This window comes from Corvus moneduloides, chromosome 8 (genome assembly GCF_009650955.1).
Source record: "Corvus moneduloides isolate bCorMon1 chromosome 8, bCorMon1.pri, whole genome shotgun sequence".
NCBI classification, from domain to species: domain Eukaryota; kingdom Metazoa; phylum Chordata; class Aves; order Passeriformes; family Corvidae; genus Corvus; species Corvus moneduloides.
In genome coordinates this window covers 14,088,275-14,107,957 of record NC_045483.1, presented here as the reverse complement: position 1 = coordinate 14,107,957, position 19,683 = coordinate 14,088,275, and the positions used below count along the sequence as shown (strand labels likewise).

Genomic DNA, 19,683 nt, shown 5'->3' with positions numbered 1-19,683 from the left:
AGGAGCAGCGCTGGCACTGCTGGCGGGATGCCGGTCTAGCGGGATGCTCCGCCTGAAACACCTGCACTGGAAAACATCCTCATGCAAGGTCACGCAGCTGGGGAAAAAAAAATGTAGGTCACAGCTACAAGACGGGGAGCAGTGTCTGGGGATGTGGTTACACTGAAAAGGACTTAGCAGCCATCATGTAAGCCTGCTCTGGGATGCAGGCTTCCAGCTCGGGGAGTGATGGATGCACAGAGTAGCTCTGGGTACTGGGGAGTTGCCATTTTGGGGGGCAGGAGGAGGCCTCTGCTGAGCAGAGTTTCTGCTTCAGGGCCCGCAGTTTAGAAAGATGTTGGGAAATTAGAAAGTGCTCAGAGAGGAAGTGCGGGATAATTGGAGGTCTGGAATATCTGCCTTCCAGTGAAAAGAATTAAAAAGCTCAGCCTATTTAGTGTATGCAAGAGGAGGCTAGGAGAGAAATTTATCCCTGTCTCTGCATACCTGCATGGGGAAAACCTGATTATAGGGACCCCATTAATTAAAAAAAAAAAGAGAGAGAGAAAAAGCATAAAACCATTCAATAGCTGGGGGCTGAAACTACACAAGTTCAGACTAGAATTAAATTTGTCTTTTTCACGACAGAGAGCAATTAACCATTGAACATTCAGCTGGGAAGAGGTGAATTGAATGTCCTTCGAAGTTGCAAAGGAGACTGTACTTCTTTTCCCAGCAGTGAAAACTGGAAGTGTCAGGGTTGGAGCAGAAATCCCTGGGAGGGCTCTGGGTCTGGGCTGAGTGCTCAGAGGTGTCCCAGTGATAAAGTGTCCCCTTCTGGGTGATGGATGACACCCCATCCCTCTCCCTCTCTGGGTACTGGGGACATCAGTCCAGTGCCTCCAACACAGGCCAGGTCCTTAATTGCTCTCAAAGCCCCCAAGCATCCCTACTTTGTGAGGCTGGCTGAGCAAAGCCGGCTGCGGAGGCTCTTCTCCATCTGGGATGATGTGAGTTGATGTCTGAACAGGCACGTCTGTGGGTAGGGACGGGGCTGCCACAGCCGGGGGGCTGCTGGAGGGGGTTCCAGGCTGCCCCTGCTGCTCTCAGCCAGGCTGGGGGGGATCCACTGGCGCCGCTCTTCCCACGCTCTCCCCGGGGGATGCTCAGCCCTGGCCTTCCCGACCTCTGCGCTGCAATCCTGTCTGAGCATCTTAGGTGGAGATATATTTTACTAGCACTGTAAAAGGGAAAGACAGCTTTGCTTTAATTTTATGAGCTCTAGAGTACCTTGCCTGGTTAGGTGCTGGCTGAACTTTGCGGGGGCTCTGGCTTCTGGAGTTCACAGGGCAAATAGTGGTGGTAGCTGAAGATGTTCTCTCTTCTCTATGCTCCTCCCTTGCCCATCACAACCGTTCCTCCTGTGCCCCCATCTCCACAGAGCCAGACAGAACCTGTTCCTCTCCCATTCCCATCCATCTGCAGAGAGATGCCAGCGGGGTGACTGTGATGGCAAGGCCAAAACAGAGTGCTCCTGGATTATCCCAGCCTGGGGTTTTCCTGTCTGTCAGTGCCCAAAATTGTGCCTCAAAAAATGAGAATGTGAAACTGGGCTGTGGATGAGGACATGGCTCTGGGGAAGTTGCACTGTGGCTGCATTCGAGGACACTTACACACTGGGGGGATGCTGTGGGGAGCTGTTGGTGCCCCCATGAGCAGGGCACTTGCAGCCGGCCGACCCCTGATCCCCCGGTTGTAGGACTGTCTTTACATCCTCTGGGAATCTTTGTGCTTCTGTCCTTGCAGCCTTCCACTGCTGGGCCTGGGTTTTGTGCTTTTGCTTCTTTTTTTTCCCTTTATTTTCCAGCCTCTTTCACAAAGATACCTATTCTCCCCCCACCGTGCCCTGGGGATTTACACAGAAAGCTCACCCTCAACACGGCAAAAGAAAGGCCCGGGCGGCCCCGGAGAGGAAGCTCACACAAAATGTGGTGTGTGGTTCTTTGTATCCCCTTTGTAATTCCTCTGCACAATGAACTGCCCAGGCCACCCACCAGCCCCGGGCTGTCCCAGGTGCCTCATCCCTCATGCCCCTCGATGTGGCAGCGGGCAGAGATGAGGATGCTTCTCGACAGGCAGCCAAGAGCACAGCCTTTGTGCTCAGAAAAGGGGAAATTTGGGCAGGATGGAGATCGCCATGTTCCTGCAGCAGCAAAAAGCACCTTGCATCCCCGCTAGTCCCCAGGCAGAGCGCTGGGGGTCCCTCCGGCAGAGCCCTTCCATCAGCCCCGATCTGACGGCTTTTAACATGCTAATGACCCTCTCAAGGGCAGGAGCAGCTCTGTGTAAAACCCATGTTCAGCCCTCGGTCATGGACATTTGCTCGGAGACACAGTGTTAAATATTTATCCTCCCTGCCTCCCCCCCAGCTCCGCAGGCATTAACAATAGCGATTGCAACCACCCCCTTCCCCCTCGCCGGGAACATGTGGCTCCCGGACCATGACAGCGAACGTTATCGTTTGTACCTGTGAATTATTGATAAGGTATAAGATAGTTCTTGCAGTGAAACAATAATGAGAGGGAGAGGCTGCAACCTGGCGGGCAGGCGCTGCTTCAAACCTTCTTCTCCAGGGACAAAATGGGCGGTGGGACCCTGTTCCGGCTGGGCCCATCCACCAGCTGACCATGCCGCGCCTCAGCAGCGTGTGGCCAACACCCGGCTGCCGTTGTGCCTGGTGACTCCTCTCGCCATGGGTCTGGCTGGCGCCTGTCCCCTCCTGGCTGTCCGCCACCTTCCCCAGGGGAGGTGGGCAGCTGCCCTCCCTCCCCGGCCCCACGCTGCCCGAGCCACCCGTGAGCCGGGGATGTCGCTCAGGCAGCTGCCTGCGGGTCGTGGGGGTGAGTGGGGATGTCCCAGCTCGGTGGGGCGGCTGCTCACCCCGCGGTGCCGCCGCGGGGAAGGGGCAGGTATTGCCCGGCCCTGCAGACGCCGTGGCTCCGAGGAGCAGATGGGAGAGCCTTTCAGCTGGTCTGGCTGGGGGGCTCAGGAGGTCTCCAGGGGCTGAAAGAGAGAGAGTGGTCCTTGGCCTGTGGCTTTATGGCCACCAATACACTGTCCCTGTGCCCTAATCTGTCCCCGGAAAAATGGGGATGATGCTGCTGAGTCCCTGGAAAGCAGGTGGCAGTCCTGAAAAGGGGTCAGTTCCCTGGCTTAGGGCTGCCATTTGGTTGGAAGCTGAATGCAGAGTGTCCATCCCCATAGCTGTGTCCCAGAGAGCCCCTGTGTCTGCCAGCTGGGCTCCTCTGGGCTCCAGCTCTGCTTTGCAAGCCCCTGGGATGCCATGTGGGAAGGTGCAGATGGCTCAGGGGAGATCTTGTCATGGTGACGTGGGCAGTCTGATTAAAATGGTTCAAAGCCCAGCTTTGATATACTTAGACCCTCAGCACTGCTGTGCTTTGCAGGGAGAGCATGAGCAGGAGAGTCCAGGCATTAGCGCGCAGATCTGGGCCAATCTGGGGCTGCACATCTGCGTCCCTGGGCCTGGTGGTGGAGAACCAGGGTCTTCCTCGTGCCTAACCTCCCCAGAGTGCTCTTTAGGTTGTGTGCATAAGGAAGCATTGCTGGGAGAGGAGCATTGAATGGTCTTCCCACCAGCCTCAAAAGATGTGCTGGACTCCTGGAGGGGCCATGTCCGCTCTTCTGCTGCTCCCCAGGCTGCTGCTTTTCCAGGTGTGCTGACACAGGAGTGGGCAGAAAATAGCAAAAAAGTGAGAATTAAGGAGTGATTAAGAGAGCACATATGTGTGTTATGTGTCTGCATGCTGGAGGGAGTGTGGATGTGGTGCGGTGGGCGATGGTTGCAGTGTGTGCCACAGTGTATGGACACAGTGTGACAAATTCCCAGGCAGTGCAGCAGGGCGAGCCCCCAGCCCGAGGGTGCTCCAGCCTCAGGCAGCGTCACCCTGGGCACGAGCTGCAGCGTGGGAGCTGTAGCAAGGAAGGGGTTGAGTACAGCTCTCGCTCTCACTGCAGCAGAGCATCCCTGAGCAGGTGATTGATCCTGGCATTAAAGGCTCTGGGAATGTGGGCCCTTGTCTCACCCTCCCGCTCCCTGATTTGCCTCCAGCCATGCAGCAAATACAGGCCAGTCCACTCGGGTAGCAACTTTGAAGTGTGAATTTCAAAAACTCTCTCTGTCATCATCCCCTCTCCTGTGTCTGATGGGATGCACAGGGAGCAGCAGGAACACCAGGCACATGAAACAGCCCTGTTCAAAGCCTGGCACTGCAGCTCCCGCTTGCTAGCTGAGTTACGTTTGCAGGCAATTACCAGGTGGTGTTCCCTGCCTTTGCTCCCAGCCTTTTCCCTTGCAAACCACTGGCTCTCTGCTCTGCTTTTAGGGGTAGAGCCTGGCACCAGAGCAGACGCAAACACCAGAGCACATAGACACTGTGTGGGGCTGGGCTCCTGCCTGCAAGTTAATGTGGGGGATGCTGCAGCCCTCTTGTGCCCCATCCCATGGTCCCCATGGTTCCATTTCAGCACTGAATCAGGCTCACACCAAGGCAAGACTGAGGAAGAGAAGTTTTCTGTGCAGGGAGCAAAGCAAGACTGCAGTACTTTGGCCCCCTTCTCAGGCAGACGAGACCAAACTCAAGCCTTTTTTTCTCCAGCTGCATTCTGGCTAGAAGGGTGCAGTGGGGATGGCTCATCCCGTGCTGGATCCCAGGGTGCTGCAGGATGCTCACATGCTCAGCCAGAGCTGCGGCGTGTGTGCAGGGGGAGGATCCAGCCCCTTCCCTGCGCGAGGCAGAGGTGAGACAGTGCATGTGAACTCGACTTCACAAGACATCAAATGTGCTGTGGTCAGATGGAAATTGGCTCTTGGAGCTCCTTTCTTACGGCACAGAGCAGCTCCTGGCTCCTGCTCCCCCCTCAGCGAGTGGATGGGCTGATAATACGAGGAAGCGCCTGCTCCCCTTCAAGCCACTGTGCCTGGGATCTCATCTCCAGGCTTGCTGACAATTTGCATTAATGTTTGCTTAACTAACCAGGAGCCCTCTTACATCCCAGTTGCCTTTGCTGGGGGGCTCACATGGCTCATGGGGCAGCAGGACTGGCAGAGGCGTTTCTGGGCTGTCTCCTTTGTGCTTCGACAATCTCCAACCCTCAGAAAAAAAAATCCTCTGCCAGAAGAGTGGGCCCTTTTCCCAATTTACTTGAAAAGATGTTCTGGATTTCTGTCCAACCAGGTCCCTGCATTGTTCCTGAGCAGGATTTCAGTGTGGGAGCTGGCTAATTTGCAGTATTTTACATAGTAATATGTTGTCAGAAATGCTTTCAAATGCCTATAATATTTAATTAGGGGGCAGATTTCAGCATATTAGGCAGGAATGGGGCTGTCTAATTAGTTATTGACAATTTCATATCCATGAAGGTAATTAAGTAAAAGCTGGAGGCAATCTCCCATGTATGAATCCCCTCCCATTTTGGGGTTGCTCTGGGATGCGTCAGGGTTGGTGCCGGTTGTCCAGCCTTGGAGCAGCTTGTACCCATCCAGGGCTGCTGCAGGGCTTTCCCCCTCCATGAGAACCATTCCACATGTCAGGAATGCCCAGCCCGCAGTCCCAGCTGCAGAAGGACATCCCCACCTTGGTCACATCTCCAGCCCCTGCACATCTCGCAGTCCTCTGACGCTTTCTGGGGCCTGTGACATGTTTGTCTCTCAAACCTGGTATTTTTGGTCTCAAAACTGATCTGGAATCTGACAAAATATGAATCATCTGAGAGATGTAAGGGTGGGCAGAGTCCTGGGGAGACTAGAGTGTATTTTTAGATGGCACATGTTGGAATTTGACTGTTTCTTAGGGAAAAAAAAGAGGTTTTCAGATCTGAGTGCTCTGGGCATGCTGGGAGACCCGCTACTGGCTCTGCATTGCATTGCCGGCCTTCCCACGGCAGCATAGGAAGGAGGATGAGGTCAGGCTGTTCTGCACAGCCCGTGCTTGACTCTCCCATCACAGAGGACCACACTGGGGTCCAAGCCCTGAGTGTCTTCATGAGCCTCTTTATCCACTGCTGAGAGCTCATGGCATGGGCACACGCATGCAAACGGGATTGGCACCTCACCCTTCTGCTGGCTGCAGACAGCAGCCATGGCTCCAGCAACACCTGGAGCCAGTCCCTGCACACTTCCAGGAGCATGGGTGTCTCTGGGGACACCAGCACCCAAAGTTGCATCTGTAGCCTAGCCATGCTGCCATGTCCTTGCACTCATGCCAGTGATGATGACACATATTCCTCCCCAGGCTGCCCTGAGATGGTTCCTGCTGCATCTGGTAGCGGGATCCGAGTCTGTAATGCCCCCACTATGAGACAGCCACCCACCTCCCTCCAAGGGGGCTGCTATCTGCCCAGCTGCACTGCACTGGTCTGGGTCTCTCCCCCTCTGCAGGGTTTGCAGCCAGGACCCCACTGTTCGGGAGATTTCATCCCCCCTTTTATCTTGGCGGTTGGAAGCCGGGGAGCCGATAATGATGAAGGAGTGTAAATGTCAGCAGGAAACCAGCTTCAATCAGAACTGTTAAAAATAAACCCGCCAGGCCTGCTCTGGCAGGGGTAATCAGCCTCGGCAGCTCCTCTCCCCAGGTCCTAGAGCACGAGCTGCAGTCGTGCTGAGCAGTGCCAGGCCACCCGAGAAGCCGTGCTGGAGGCTGGCTGCTACCTCGGCAGCTCCAGCCCTGGCCAGCACCTCCCCTGGAGCTGAGAGGAGCAACCTTCCAAGCCAAGCAGGGTGAAAGGTCCCTTCCTCTCTTCCTGGGCAACACCCTGACTCTCCCCTCGGTGGAGTTCCCCTCTGCAATCCTGGCTGCTCTTGAGCTCAGTCAGGCTGTGGCAGGAGATGTGGACACACAGGTAACACAGCCCCTGGCTATTCAGGCACATCCACAGGGCAGAGTCAGCCATGGGCTCCTGGGGTCACAGAGCCACTGTCCCCACTGTGAGTCAGATGCACTTGGAGCAAAGACAGGAGGTGCATTGTTAACCCCAAAGATAATTAGTCTCAGGGCAGTTTTGAAAAGGGATGTGGGGCTGCTCCATCACTTGAGCTTTTTCACAAAGATTGAAGATCTGTGTGAGACCCCTAGGTGCCCACAGACTCAGGGTCAGGACTTTCCAGTCTGTGCCTTGTGGTCGGGTGCTGCTGTCAGGCTTGATACTCCTCCAAGGCTCCATGCATGCATGGATCAGGGAAATGGAGGAGGAGCGCCCAGATGTGCCTCCAGCAACTCATTTCTGCCTCCCCAAAACAAGGAGGGGCTGTTGATCCCCAGCACAGGCAGGTCCGTGGGGTGGGAGCTGCAGCTGTACTCACTGCCTGCAGGCAGAGGCTTCCCCAGACCTGTGGTGTGGTTTTGTGCTGGGGGCTCTTCAAAGAGCAGCTCCGTGGAGGGAAGCCTTGGGGCAGCTCCCAGTCCCCTGTGGCTTGGCCATGACTGGGTGCTGCTCTATCAAATCCCCTCTCGGGAGCAATGTTACTGGGGCAAGGGCAGCCACAGCTTGGGCCAGCCTTGTGGCAGGGCTTTGCTGCCTGCCTTCCAGCAGTTCTTATCTTGGCTTTGATGTGTGTCACACGAGATGGAGTCTCTTTATCCGCCTGTTGCGTTTTCCCTGCAGTGTGTCCCTGTGTTGATTCCCATGCTCGGGTGCGTTGCAGCCCCACACTTGCTCTGCCATTTCCCATCCTCCTTTCCTTCTCCTATCATGGCTGTTTCCTCCCAGCCCTGTGCAAAATCACATCTCCTTTACCAGCTGTTGGGCGCGATTTGAGATGTCCCACTGGCTCCACCCTGGCTGCCTTTCCCCCTGCAATGCATCTCCCACTTCTCATCCCACTGCCGCCTCTCCCAAGTGCTTTCAGGAAGCCCCAGGCTATGAGACTTAAGAGTTTTACCTGTCTTAGTGCTAGTGCCAAGCACGAGGAGTATGCAGGACCTGTAGTCATGTCAGGGCATCTCTCCAAGTTCTCCAGCTGTCTTGCAAGGTTCAGCCTTGGTTTCAGAACATCCTCCAGCCCACAGGGAGTTTGCTTTAGCTCTTCTTAAAGCTGGAGCCAGTTGCTGTCCCAGGACCTGCAAAGCTGAGGAGCAGCATCACAGATCCACAGCATTGCTTCTTGGCTCACCAAGATCTGGGACAGATCTGGGACAGCGGGATGCAATTCTCAGCTTGGCTCAGCCTCATTCACACCTCGAAGGAATCCAGGAGGGCTGGCAGGGCTGGCTTTCACACTTATTAGCAATTAAAAGCCTCAGAGCCTGGGAGTCAATTAGCTCTGGGCTCTGCAGTGCCGCAAACCCAGGAGATGAGCCTGCTAACGAGAGCTGCAGCCAACTCCCCACAGGGCTCAGGGCTGGCTCGCCCGAAGAGCTATTTGCTTTTTCATTTACACCTTGGATGAGTGTTGCAGCATGGAGTTCGGGGTATCTTCTCGGGTGTGAGCTGCCAGGCAGGGAGCACATGCTGCATGCTGGAGGATGTAAGGCTTCGTGGTAGGCAGGGCTGGAGCCTGGCCCTTCTCAGGGCATGGCACAGCCATGCACGGGGTCATGATGGGCTGAGGGGGATTGACCTTGTCCTAGCTGTCACAGAGCTACACGGGAGGGTCTTGCTGTGGCACGCTGCTGTCTGATGGAGGTAGAACCACACATGGTCCAGCAAATCCCTGCCACCACCCCCAGCTCGCTCTGTCCCAAGCTCTGGAGCTGCTGAGCTACTCTGATTTGCTGGGCACCCTGGAACATGTCTGTGAGTGCTGAGGTACTGTGCTCTGGGCAGCAGTTTCCCTCTGCAGGGCTGGGCGGCCTGGCATGCCGCTCTGGGGAAAGGGACATCTCTGTGCCTTTTATTTGCAGCGTGTGGGGAATGTGCTGGAAACGAGCCAGGCTATGCAGATGTGAAGCAGGTAGGTGCACAGGCTGCAGGGTAGTGTGGGAGCTGGAAAAACATGCTTTGGTGGAGCGTTCGTGCAGGGATTTCCTGCTACTACAGGGTAAGACAGAAGCAAAAACATGAGAAGAGGGAAGAGAAAAGACTTGCTGAACATCAGGGCTACGGGGACTTGGGAGATGGTGAGAAGCAGGGATGCAGAAAAGCAGGAGGCTGTGCAGAAATGGGGCCAATGGCTGGGTGCCTTGGCTCCCAGTGGCAGTGGGACACAGAGGCTGTGAGCCAGGCAGGTGCAGTTTTAACACTCAGTGTCCAGCCAGACACTTGCTGGAGGGAATGAACCCTCACCCAGCAGACAGTGGGAACTGGGGTGGATGTGTCAGCCACACAGCAGGTCCTTTTGCAGAAAGTGACAGGCTGGCTACTCCCACAGGTGGGTTGCAGGACACTCCCCTGCTCACCCCAGGCTCTGCCAGACCACAGGGCACTGGACACAGCAGATGCTGTGGCTCTCTCAAGGCACTTTGGGATGTGGGGGAGCTGATGGCGATGCCTTAGCCTCGTGTTGGCTCCCCTTCCCGCCGATAACGAGGTTGCAGGAACAAAGGGACACTGTGGGGAGGGGGCGGTGACAGGCACGCAGGGTTTGCAGCTTGTTATTTCACTTGTGTTTCCATTAAAGCTCCTGCTTTTAACTTGTTTCAATCTCTGAAGAGGCTCCAGGGTGTGTAGCAGATGCTTTATTCCCTCTCCCTCCCACCCTCCCTCTTTTCCTTGGCCAGCTCCCCTTGTTCCCATAGCATCCCCCTTCCCACGGAGGCCGAGTCCCGCAGCTCTGGCATTGCAGCGCAGCCCACGCAGGAGCCGATCCTCGCTGGAGCTGGAGCAGAGCCACTGCACAGGCGCTGCCCTGGCAGGGAGCTGCTCGGCAAAGCCCTCCCCACACAGATCGTCCCACTCGCAGTGGACATCGCATGTCCCCAACTTCCCCGATGTCCAAACATGGGGCTGCTGGTGTTACCCATGGTGCATGCACTCCCATGCCTCAGCATCCCTGAGGTGTCCCCTTGGCACACACAGACACCGCGGTGGCACCCTTGAGCGATACCAGCGAGAGACAATTATCGAAATGTCCGGTACAGACAGCGGGTCATGGCATGGGTCAGCAGTGGCCCTTTGAAGCCACTGAGATTTATGCATGCCCTGAAATGTTTTGCTAAATCAACACCACCACGCTGGGGCTGGGACTCCTCTCACTATCTGTTGCCATGAGCATATGTTGCCTTTTACACATGCTCTGTTCGCCTGTCCAAGCAACAAATCTCTCCAGCTTTAATGTTTTTGGAAGCATCTGCATCTCCTGGGAGGGAAGGAACCAGGGCCAGAGCCTGGGGTCAGCACGGCACTTTGGGAAGCCTGGGGAAGGCAGGGTAGTATGCATGAAGCATTGCTCCCTGCTCTAGCATTGTTCACTTTTACTCTTTACTGTGTGGACACAGTGGACGGGCAGAATTTGTTGTTAGGGCTTGTGTCGCTGAGGTCTGAGATGCTCAGCACATCGTGGTGTCAAGCTGTGTTTTGCCTTGCTGCAGCAAAGGATTGTTTTGTCCTTATATAGAAGGCTTGGCAAGGAGGAGCTCTGATTCATTGCTTTCACTGGTGCTGAGAAAATAAGAAAAAAAATATTACTACGAGAAACCTCAGGTGGGAATGGGGTCAGCTCTCCTAAGGGAGGTGATTATTTATTTTCGCTTGAACCACAGTGGATGTGACCTGGTGCCAAGAGATGCTGAGGATGCTGGTCCCTTCGGGAGGACTGTCCCATGGCCTGGAATCAGCTGCCATGGGTGGTGTGTGAGCAGGCGATGATGTGGATACAGGGAAAGGGACCCTCAGGGCCTGCCAGCCTGTGTGATTCAGAGCATGGGGACCCTGCCTCTTGCAGGTGGGGACATGAGCCCTGCTTTCCAGCAGGAATAGAGATATGCATGAAAGGGCATATAGAGGCCAAACTCCCCATCCCACTGAGGAGCAATGAGCCCTGCACAGGTCAGTGGTGGCTTTCAGGCTGGTGTGGTGACTAGCTGGCTGGATGTCCTCATCTCCAGGATACCTGTAAGGACACCACCCTGCCTTTGCACAGTGCTTTGCTGTGCCACACAGATGTCTTCTGTGCTGAATATAGGTTGCTGCAGCATCCTTGTCCCCTCTGTCTATACTGTCCCTGCTCCATGCACCCTTTCCCAGTACCCATCAAGGCACTGTGGGTCGGGAGGCAGTTTCTGTGGCTGCAGGTTGCAGTCTCCCCCAGCTCGCTGCGGGCTGTGGTAACCGGAGCTAGGAGGATAATGAGATCTTAATAGTCCAATTATATCCCATCGATTTACTCAGCACGTAATTGTTGGCGGCTGGGGCTGCCTGATGAACCGCTCCTCTCCGGCTGCCAGCAGGGAGGGCTGTGCCACCCCGCCCAGCCTGGGATGCTCTTCATAGCAACCAGCTGTTCCCCCTTGAGCCCCTGTAGGAGCAGCGCCTCCCTCCCCCCCTTCCAACTCCCTGTCCTCCCCTTCTAGGAGGGGCAGTGATGAGAGTGACAAGCAGAGATTGGAGCAGGGACCCTGGTACCCTGCTCTGGCTGGGCATTCCAGCATCGGGCTGACCCCAGGTTGATGTCCCCCGTACTGTCCTGGGGAGCAGAAGGGTTGTGCAACTCTGTCTGCCACTAAAACAGGCTGACAGGAGAAGTGACTCCTGGTGGGTGGCAGTCCCTGCCAGCAGAGCAGTGGTGGGGCCATTGTCCGTGCAGCCTGCACTGGCCAGTGTGGTGCTACCAGAGGTGTGCCCAGCTGGTCTCCCGGCAGCAGGAATCAGCTCCCAAGCATCCACCTGCAGGTGTTCTTGCCACAGCAAGGCATGGCAGGTGCATCTCTGCACTTTGCTTCTATGAATTTTCCTTTTGAGCTGGCTGTGGCTGAGAGACCCATGGACTCCTAATTTGGAGGATTCACTCTTAACTGTGATTTTAAGCCTGGCTTCGTGATTGTGTCAGTCATCCCTTGTTCTAGTATTACGAAAAGCAGTAAATCATGTTCCTTTTCCCCCACACCATGCTGCTTTGGACCCTGTCCCATCCCCTCCCATTTCCCTTTCTGGCCCCTGCCAAAGCACCTTTTCCAGAAACCCCACCATGTTTTTCCTGAGTGGCAGGAGCTCACGCTGAGCTCACCATGCTGCACTTTGGCTTGTTTGTAACTGTGCTTCGGGCTCTGCCATCCCACCTTGTCCTGTGCAAACGCCATCAGCCCCAGGGGTTGACAGGCAGCACACAGGCTCTCTGTGACATTGGGGATGGTGGAGTGAGATGGGCTGGGGGCAGTGGGAGGTCTGTCTCATCTCCCTTGGCCAGGATGGAGCCCATTAAAAATCAAACAGTGTGACATAATGCGGGGGGCACACCACAGGAGCCTGAACCTGAGACAGGGCTGTGGGGCCCTCCTCACACTGGCACTGGGGACTGGGGCAGGTGACACAGTGGGCAAAACTCTGCCTTGCTGCCCTGGCATCCCGCTAATGCAGCAGCAGAGTGGCTGCTCCCCATCTCCAGCAAGCAGCTCCCTTAGGGACACCCCTCCTTGGGCACTGGGTCTTTGCAGCACTGGGGACTTGTGTGCATCACCTTGAGTGGATTGTGTGGCTGGGACATGTGGGTGACGCTTCCCCCAGCACAGGGCTGCAGGTGCTGACACTGGCACACGCAGCGGGTGCAGCAGCTCCCGCCCTGAAGTGGCAACTGGGAGTGCAAAACCCCTGGGGGACTCTGGGCTGTCGCTATTAATGCAAGTGCTGATTAGTCTATTGATTTTTTGTAACGCAGGAATCTTTCTGTCCCTTCAGCTCACCCCTTGTCCCCTGTCAGGCAGTGAAGGTGGTGGTGTGAACAGCTGTCAGCCCTGTCTCTGATCATCCCTCTGCCCTGGACAGGCTGTGCTGGGACAGACAGCATGTGTGGGGTGATCTGAGAGACACAGGGTTGTTTAATAGCTGCTGGTGCCACAGTCCTTGCCAGGGAAATGCCATTTGTGCTCTGGCACAGCTGCCTCTGGCACAGCACCAGTGAGGTGAGGCTGGGATCTGGGGAGCACTTGTCCCAGCATGAAACGCTGATGCTCCCCAGGGCTGGTGGCTTTGGTTGCCTTGTCTGCATGAGGCTTGGTGTGTGGTTGCTGTGGCTGAGCTGGTGCCTGCAGTGACTGCTGCCAGCACTGGTGGAGCAGAGCTGCTGCGGCAGCACCCGGCCTGCGAGCAGGGACCTGTCATGCATTTTCATTGTGGGAGCTGTGGGCTGGCAGAGGCTGAAGGGTTAATGCCTTTCATCTGCCCCCTTGAGTAGGAGAGGCTCTGAGAGACCAAGAGATGATAACGAGTTTCCAGCACGGATGCTGGGGAGAAGAGCAGCCCCCTGCACTTCACCTGCCTGGAGTTGGCAACTGGTCCCGGGCATGTGGGCACTGCCAGGGCAGAAAGTCACTCACCTGCCACAGTGTGGCTGCACAGCCCTCGCCGGCATGCCTGGGACATGACACGGGCTGCAGCCTTGGCCTGGACAAGGTGCCTGCATGGCTGCTGACACCGGGCAAGATGGACCTCGGCACCACGGCCGGAGCCAGCACAGCGGCCGCTGCCAAGCCGGGTCGCCTGGCGAGGGCAGCGCCTTGCCGGAGGGCTGCCAGGCCGCCCCAGCGCTCTTGGCAGGCAGCGGGGGGCTCGGAGGACGCGGGGCCAGCGCCGCTGGGAAGCAATTACCTCCCCGCTGCGTCCAGCCCTAATCCCCTCACACGGCGCGCAAGGAGCCGGCTCGCCAAACAAGGCTCAATCAGGTTAAAGTGTGAAGTCAGGATTAGCCAAAAGAATGAGAGCGTGGTAAGAGCCTCGGCCTCCTTGCCCGGCCGCCGCAGCCCCGCTGCGGCCCCCTCCCTCTCGCCCGCCCTCCGGCCCAGCGGGCTCTTGCCGGGGAGATTAAGGCTGCCGGGGTTTGTTTGCCTGAGTGGGCTCCCCACTGGGAAGCCATGTCGAACAGTTTTGCTCGGGCGCCCCGCTAAGCGCCGGGCAGGGCGTCGCGCTGGGGGGTTGGCTCCCGCCGCCGAGCCCCTGCCAGCCCCGAGGAGCCGCGTCCCCGCGCCTGGCTGCTTGCCGAGGCTCCCCGGGAACCGGTGGCACTGGCATGGGGCTGTGGCTGCCAGGAGAGGCAGCGCCGGGGCACCTCCTGAGTCGCTACAGATACCGCGCCGACAGCCGTCACACACACAGTGGGGCAAGGCAGCCGGGTGTCAGATCCAAGCAGGAAAGCCCCCGAAATCCCAATCCCTGACCACCGCCATCCCTCTCAATGTCCAGCCAAGGAGGACTTGTGTGGATATAATTTGGCCACGAGGCTTTCAGGGGACTTGGAAGAAAAGTGGGTGCCTGCCTTCTCGCCATCATACAGCTGTGGGTTGCAGCTGGCTGCTGCTGTTGTACAGGCATCTGCTGGGTTAGAAATCCCTGTGGGAGGTGAGCCTAGTGACAGAGGTGTCCTCCATCACCTCCTCACCCCTTGGCACCCCTGGGACAACCAGAGCCCTCTGCACCTTGTGCTGTGCAGGGACGAACTCCAGCTGCATGGTCCTCTGGGACCATGGCACAGGGATGGGAGGACCGTGGCACTGTGAATAGGCTGGCTGTTTGGTCAACCCCTGGATTCAATAGCCAGGAACTCTTAAACGTGGAGCTTTAGGACAATACCTGGAAGTGAAACCAGAAAAGGCAGTGAGGGTGACTGTGACAACTCCCTCTGTCTTTGCCCGTCCGTCAGCTGGTCCCCAGCAGGGCTGTCAGACCTGTCAGTGCTCGTGGTCACTGCTGCAAGCTGGCACTCCACATGCGATGGCAGTGACTCTCTTGTATTTGGCGGGGTGTGGGGCAGCACCAACGCAGCCGCCGCGGGTGCTGCGAGAGGCACGGCGGAGCGAGGAGAAGCCGTGCCATCTGCTGTTTCTTCTGCGCCAAAGTGTAAAGCAAACATAGCTGGGAGCTATGAAACACCAGGAGGGAAGGGGCCGTGCCTTGTTCCAACGCCGGGGCCGAGGATCCCACAGGCAAAGCATGTGTTTGTCCTGGTGTCGTCAGCTGTGTAACCATGCAATGTGATCTAAGCCCGGTGCCGGGGCCTTGCTGAAACCCTCGCATCCAGCGTCTGTCCCTCTTGGCTTCAGTACCCCCAACGGCAGCACTTCGTCGGTGACTGTCACAAAAAGCTGTGAAGGGGAGAAGCCTCACAAAGTCAGTTGCAACCTTCTAGCAGCATTTCCCTCACAAGCTGTAAATGAGCAGCTTGGAGACAGACGCCTGGGTTTACTCCCTGGGCACGCTGGGACTCCCATGTGCTCCAAGCAGAGAAATGGGATCAAGCTTTCCATAGGGGAACCAAACAAGCTGCAGGCAGGACCTGCCTGGGCAGGCAGTGCCAGAGCTGGGAGAGGGATGCAGAACACTGAAGTGTGGTGCTCACCTCTTTGATGGATTTAATGCTGGAGGACAGGCAGCTGCCAAGAAGGAATGCAGTGCATTGAATGCATTGCTAGGAAGAGTGGTGAGCTGCACCTAGAGCGTTCATAGAATCATAGTATGGTTTGGGTTGGAAGAGACCTTGAAGATCATCTAGTCCAAACCCCTGGCCATGGGCAGGGATGGCACCCACTGGATCAGGTTCCTCAGTGCCCCATCCAACCTGGCCTTGAACACTTCCAGGGATGGGGTATCCATACTTCTTTGGACAACCTGTTCCAGTGGCTCGCCATCCTCACAGTAAAGAATTTCTTCCTTACATCTAATTTAAAAATGCTCTCTTTTAGTTTAAAACTGTTCCTCTTATCACTGTCTGCCCATGTAAAAAAGTTGCTATCTTTTCCGAAGAGTTTTCTAAGGGATTCCTTCTGGGAGCTAAAAGAGGAATTGGTGCAATGCTGTCTTTTCCTGAAAGGTCAGTGCAATTCCTGGGGGTCCCCACGCTCATCGCATCCCCAACATAGTATGAAGAGAAGATGTTCGTATTTGAAGGAGTGCTGGGGTATCGGAGGCTGCTGCAGGTGTTTGGTCCTTCCCCTTTGGAGGGAGGGGGTCGGGCTGGAGTTCTGGGAGTAGCTGGCAGAGTCAGGGCAGGCAGAGCAGGCAGTGCAAACAGGGCAGGCAGCACAGGCAGGGCAGGCAGCACGAACAGGCAGGGCAGCCTGGCAGTGCCGCCACGTGGGTTGCTGTGAAACTGCGCCTGCTGCTCGCAGAGGATCTGGGCTTTTCCTTCTCCAGCAGCCTGGGCAGCTCCCAGGGCAGCATCTCCCTTCCTCTGCCCCAGCAATGATGCTTTGCCAGCCGGGTTTGGCTCCCCAGGAACGACCCAGAGTGATACACAAGCTGTGCAGGGGGCAGGGGCTGGTGCATCACGCTGGGACTGTAAGGCATCTCCTTGGTGGGCGGGAATCCCACTGGAGGGCTAGGCAAGCCCACTGTCCTTGTGTTTTCCTTTTCCTCATGCATTTGTGCAAGTAACGCTGGTCCTTCCCTCTGGGAACATTTTCTTGTTGTGGCAGTGAAGCTTTCAGCTGGGGTGAAGTCCCAGTTTGGAGACCTCCAGGTATTTTGCAAGCAGCTTGTGCCCATTGGTTGAGCCCATTTTTTGGTGGGAATGAGGGCATGGGGAGCAACATGGATGCTGTGCCTCCATCCTGACCCTGTCCAGCTATAGGGTATCAATAGCGAACAGGCTTTGTTATGTTGAAGCAGAGCTGGTGAGCACTATGTGTGAAATGCTGACATCTATGGACACCCTGAGATGCTGTGTGGGCTGGGATGCGGGTGTCTGTCTGGCCTGTGTAGTTCTGGGGACATTTAATCTGTGCAGGATGCCCTGGTACTACTTCTCACTCACCCATGGACTTGCATAGGGAAAATGCTATGTTGTGCCTCAGTTTCCCTGTGCCAGGAAGGAGATGGGAACTTGACTTTGTGCCCCAGAGGTGGCTGGAGCAGGACTGTGCTGGCACTGGGCTGGGAAAAGGCAATGCAATTGCCAGCCAAATTTGGAGGAGCTTCTGACTATTAGGGTGGGAGAGGGAATGGCTGTTTGGGAGCCACGGGGAGCAAATAAAACAAACAGGTCCTCCCAGAGCTGAGCCAGTCCACCCAAACCCTACTTGCAGTGAGATTTGTGGTCTTCATGGTCTTTAAAAACCAGCCCAGGCACGGTGGGGGATCTGACCTGCTGCCAGCCCTGCAACACAGAGCCCTTGCTGGCTTGGCATGCCCTGGCATTGCAGAGCAGGTGACTACACAGACAGTACCTTGCAGTGATGAAGTAAATAATGACCCAATTATTTGTGCCCTCTGAAGTGTAGGTCAGGCTCCATAGGAATTCCTCCTGGAGCCACTAAGTATAATTACCAGTTAATCAGCAGGGACCTGTAATTATAGCAGTCAGAGAGTATTTAAGTATGGAGGGTTTTCCCAGAGCTGTGCCACTCGGCTCTGCTTGTCAGAGCCAGGGACTGCAGTGCCCAGGGAGCCCCAGTCACTTTCAGCCACCGTGGATGGAGCCAGACTTGCCTCAGAACAGCCAGCAGAGCAGTGGTCAGCCAAGGACCTGCAGCCAAATTACACTGTGTCGGAGTCCCTGAGGGATCACTGAGTGCCGGGGTGTGCCGCTGCCTGTGGTGCCCTGCTCCCAGGGGACATCACTCTTTGCAGGCACTGCTCATTTTCCTTCCTGCCTCTTCCTTCTGCAGGGACCTGAGTGAGAACTTCATCCAGGCCATCCCCAGGAAAGCATTCCGTGGGGCTACCGACCTCAAGAACCTGTGAGTCCTGGCAGTGTTGGGCGTGAGGGAGTTTGGGGTCAGGTCCAGTGGCAGAAGGTACTGGAAGTGATCAGGAGTACTTGATTGCTCTCTGCCTGGGCTGTCCCAACAATTCTCCTTTTTTCTCTCTTTCTCCTGCAGACAACTGGACAAGAACCAGATCAGCTGCATTGAAGATGGGGCTTTCCGTGCCCTGCGGGGGCTGGAGGTCTTGTAAGTGACTGGGGACAGGCTGGAGCCTCCAGCCTGCAACCCCATGAAGGATGAGAGTGTCCTTGGGTGTCCCCACTTGCTGAGGTGCTACAAGGACATCCCCAGCATGCCATTTCTCCCTGGGCTGGAGCAGGGGCTGAGCAGGGTTCTGGTACCACTGCTGCAGAGCTGTGCTCCAGGGCTGGATCATGCCCCAGGGGGCCACTTGGGTGCCACTGGCTGTGGGGAGTCGAAGCCTGGAAAGGACAGCAAGTCCTGCTGGGGGTTTGGGCTGTCCCCAGCCTGTAGTTCTCCATCCATTAACCCTATGCCAGGTTGTTCCCAGGGGTTGGTGCCACCTAGACTGTCTCACGTTCCCTTTTACAGCCTGTCTGCCCTGACCTGCCCTTCTTTGTCTTCCTGCAGGACCCTGAATAACAACAATATCACTTCAATCCCTGTGTCCAGCTTCAACCACATGCCCAAGCTGCGAACGTTGTGAGTGCCTGGGCCGTGGTGGTGGTGGGAGTCACCTCCTGGGCTAGAGTGGGATGTCCCCAGCTCTGCTGCTGGTGCTGGTGGCTCAGTAGTGCTGGGACAGCACCATGGGGAGGGTATGGAGGGGACACCCCTGCAGAGCATCCCAAGCATGGTGGCCTTGGCAACAGGCGCAGATGCTCTTAGGCCCCTCTGTATCTCTGTCTGAATGCGCCCACCCTTTGGAATGAGCTAGGCTGGGGCAGCCAGAGGGCAGTGGGGTGGGCAGGAGCTGTCCTGTGGCTGCTGACTGCCCCGTTCGCTTGCAGCCGCCTGCATTCCAACCATCTCTTCTGCGACTGCCACCTGGCCTGGCTCTCGCAGTGGCTGCGCCAGCGCCCCACCATCGGGCTCTTCACCCAGTGCGCTGCTCCTGCCCAGCTTCGCGGCCTCAACGTGGCTGAGATCCAAAAGAACGAGTTCAGCTGCTCTGGTGAGGGGGGCAGGGGAGGTGGTGGGTGCCAGGGCAGGGATATGGGCCGGGGGGACAAGGCTTGTGCCACCAATGCACCCCATCTCTGCTCCCTGCTATGTGCCCCAGCTCAGAGCCTCAGAACCCATGCTGTGGGTTCCTCTCAGGTCAGCACAGTCCTTGGTATGGGGAAAATATGGGGACAATGCCACCCTATCAGTGTGACAGTACATCAGTCTGTGCCTTTGGAGCTTTTGCAGGGGGTTGGGGTGCACTAAGACCTTATGCACCCCCTCAAGGGTGCCATGAACTGTCCCTGCATGCTGAGCTGTCACCAAGGTCCCTTCTTCAGGGTACTGGCACATACTGGCCTGGCTCAGCTCTTTGCAATTCCAATGCTGGCTGCTTCCCTGGCAGGACAAACGGACCCAGCACATGCCCAGCTCTGCAGCTTGTCCTCTGGCTCCTGCCCAGCCATGTGCACTTGCAGCAATGGCATTGTGGACTGTCGGGGCAAGGGGCTCACGGCCATCCCCGCCAACCTGCCCGAGACCATGACAGAGATGTGAGTATGGCCCCACACCATCAGCATGGGGCTCTGGGTGGCTCAAGGCACTGGGAACACAGGAGCAAGCCCCACAGCTCAGCTGCTCCATAGGGCAGCAGGCCTTCCTTGCCCTTCTCTCACACTGCCTAGATTTAGCCCTGGATTTAGCTGCATTAAAA

At 56.6% G+C, this 19,683-nt stretch overlaps 1 protein-coding gene across 2 annotated transcripts in view; it reads left to right on the top strand.

Moving 5' to 3' along the window:
• The window catches only part of SLIT1 (slit guidance ligand 1), a 61,577-nt gene that overhangs the window by 26,351 nt on the left and 15,543 nt on the right, over positions 1 to 19,683 (top strand). For both annotated transcript variants that reach the window (XR_004241577.1, XM_032116661.1), the window contains exons 5-9: positions 17,745 to 17,816; positions 17,958 to 18,029; positions 18,435 to 18,506; positions 18,815 to 18,978; positions 19,375 to 19,522. Coding sequence is in view for 1 of the 2 variants with exons in the window: in XM_032116661.1 (XP_031972552.1) it covers positions 17,745 to 17,816; positions 17,958 to 18,029; positions 18,435 to 18,506; positions 18,815 to 18,978; positions 19,375 to 19,522 (528 nt within the window). In the remaining variant the exon portion in view is untranslated. The remainder of the gene's footprint in view (positions 1 to 17,744; positions 17,817 to 17,957; positions 18,030 to 18,434; positions 18,507 to 18,814; positions 18,979 to 19,374; positions 19,523 to 19,683) is intronic.